The sequence below is a fragment of the Fibroporia radiculosa genome, assembly GCF_000313525.1.
Source record: "Fibroporia radiculosa TFFH 294 genomic supercontigs, scaffold15437, whole genome shotgun sequence".
Lineage (NCBI taxonomy): Eukaryota > Fungi > Basidiomycota > Agaricomycetes > Polyporales > Fibroporiaceae > Fibroporia > Fibroporia radiculosa.
In genome coordinates this window covers 2,371-5,199 of record NW_012133488.1, presented here as the reverse complement: position 1 = coordinate 5,199, position 2,829 = coordinate 2,371, and the positions used below count along the sequence as shown (strand labels likewise).

The 2,829-nt window shown below is 52.1% G+C and overlaps 1 protein-coding gene across 1 annotated transcript; it reads right to left on the bottom strand.

Moving 5' to 3' along the window:
* Positions 1-751: 751 nt before the first annotated feature.
* On the bottom strand, positions 752-1,907 carry FIBRA_07662 (uncharacterized protein; the record flags this gene model as incomplete). Its single annotated transcript, XM_012329336.1, has 3 exons — positions 752-847; positions 904-1,633; positions 1,687-1,907. 3 exons carry the CDS (start codon positions 1,905-1,907, stop codon positions 752-754), a joined length of 1,047 nt encoding a protein of 348 aa, XP_012184726.1.
* Between the last annotated feature and the right edge of the window lie 922 nt (positions 1,908-2,829).

The window sequence follows — 2,829 nt, the reverse complement described above, 5'->3', positions numbered from 1 at the left end:
TTGGCTGTTGGAGACTTCGCCCGCCGACGAAGTACGAAAAGCCCAGGCTCTTTTATGGAACATCTGAAATTTCATACCAGCGCTATGGTTCTAATATAACCAACATGCCTATTTCGTACACTTGTAGTCCCTGGCGACATTTTTAGCGGGGCTCAGCCGGCCACGAGTATGTATATCCACCGCCGGCCAAGACAAGTCGATTAAAGGTTTGTGAGACTACAGGACGAAACCGGGTAGCTACTAAAGTGTAAGGGAGGGAAGGTGGGCAGACGAAAGTTGACTATACACTATGATGCGAGCGAAAAGTGACGGTCAGGACGAAAGCTGATAGCAACGAATACGAGGTGACACGCCGGCGGGCGAGTAGAAGACGACAGTCAGGACGAGAGCTGGGAGAGCTCCTGAGTGTCGCTGTGTGCCCGTCAACGGGGGTGCTTACTCATGCGCGGGAGTGGAGCTTGCGAGGTGTGTGGCTCTCGACGCGGTGAGCAGGTGTCTCTGTGCAGACAGGTGAAAGCACATCGATATTTCATTAAAGGACAAGTCCCTGGTAGTATATCGGTTAGTACACGCGCCTGTCATTACTGCTGTGTGCGCGCGAAAGCGGGGTTCGACTCCCCGCCAGGGAGTCAAGTTTTGCCAAATAGCATCCAGGCGATCGTATACATCTCTCTTTCCACAGGTCCTTTACTTTCGTCTAGACCAGCTTCCCCACCCCGCAGGATATACAATGCAACGGTGGTCCTCATTTTCATTGCTTCAACTTCTGAACTAGCTCTGGGACAGCTTCATATAGATCTGCTACCAACCCGACATCTGCCACTTGAAAGATCGGCGCATCAGGATCCTGGATAATGTATGCACATTGAGCACAACCAAACTCAGTTGTTCGTGACGCAATACCTTGTTCACAGCGACAATGAGCTTGGAATCCTTCATTCCTGCAAGATGCTGGATGGCTCCAGAGATTCCCAGCGCCATGTAAAGTTCCGGCGCAACGACTTTGCCAGTTTGCCCAACCTGGAGAGAGTTGTCCGCATAGCCAGCGTCTACCGCAGCACGCGATGCACCGATAGCAGCACCTAAAACATCTGCCAATGGCTCCAACGTCGATTTGAATGTCTCTGCATTCTTAAGTGCGCGACCACCCGACACGACTCTACTAGCGACACCAAGGTCTGGCCGGTCAGACTTGGTATAGTCGGACCTGATATGCTGTGAAGGTAAATCGGCCACCTCGACCGGTTCTACTGCCTTGTCTTCCGCCTCTTCTGCCCCTCCCGACGGCGCTGCTGAGAATGCGGTAGAACGTACCGTGAAAAACTTGAGTGGGATCGACGAGGGAGCTCTGACAGTTGCAATTGCGTTCCCCGCATATATGGGGCGAGTGAAGGTGGTTGAGTTGGAAGAGCTATCGTGTTCGAGAGAGGTCACGTCCGAGACGGCGGGGAGGTCGAGCTTGGCAGCAATGCGGGGAAGCAAAGACTTGGCTGAGGATGAGTGGGCGGAGACAACGTGAGTGAACGACGATCCGTTAACGAGGAGACGTTCTATCAAGGGCGAGACAACTTCAGGGACTTGATTGGCGTACTGCGGCGAACTGCTATGAAGCAGCATAGTCAATCCACTCAGGCTTGGATACGTCAGTTATCCCTGGTTGTACCGCGAAAACTCCGCAACACTCACTTCTTCGCCCTCTGCACAACGGCCTGCACTTGCTCGGGGCCACCCACGATGAGGCCGGTGATTTGACCGCCTAGTTGCTGCGCCGCTGTGACCGCCGAGAGCGACCCGGACTCGATAGCACCATCACGGTGTTCGAGAAGCACCAGTGCGTGAGGGCCCAATGCAGTGGCATAGTTCCTTGAGCGCAATCTACAAAATGCAGAGCAGCGAGTTCGTAACATTCTACGGCCACTGAGAAGAATTGGTCGCTTTGAATAGAGGAGAATGAGGTGACAGCCACTAACAGTCACTACTCAAGTATGAAGCCCCAGTACACGTGATCCTCCAATGTCCACGCATGTTCATTCCCAGTGGAAAGTGACATTAATTAAATCGAGAAACTGGGTCACTAAGCGCGAAGAAAGCTGAATTATGTAATTCATGCCAACTCGATTATCTCGATTTTTCTCATTGAAACGTTCATTGATCACCTGAGGTACCAGCGGGGCCGCCGCTGTTCAGCGCTTCGGTGCTCAGCCGTATCCTCAGTGGTCTCGTACCCAGACGTGTCGAATACGAGACCCGTTTGGGTACGAGACCAATCCTCAGGCCCCTTCAGCTGAGCTCGTTGAAGCAGACCATATTTGCACATGCTGTTGTTACATACATCGACCAAGCTTGAATAATGCTGGAACTCCCTAATGGCCTACAATTCGTCTCCCGAGTTCGTCTCCTCGGCGGATCTACGAAGCTGTGACTTTGTCACTTGCATCAAACACTGCTGCCATGATTGAATGTTCAAGAACTGGATAGTAAGTTTCGCAAACTCATTGCATATGAACAGAGAATGCCATCCTAAAGGTGTGTGGTCCCGGTCGTTTGACTGGTATCCAACATATGCTTTGAACGGAGCGTCATTTGTAGCTGTTGCGCGGCCTTCTCAAACCAATAATCAGTCCCACTGAGGATGGGCGGCAAACTGTCAAGGCTAGTATTGGAGCATCACGCCCATATGTAGTGCGGCGGCGATGTGTTTCGGCCCTTCACGCTCTATCTGTCAATCATATATATCGCCATGGTAAAGTATCCTCCTCCTTTTCCTCACTCACTCGTCACCCAGCCCCTTCGTGGACGCCATGTTCCGTGGACTGCTTCACCTGTTTA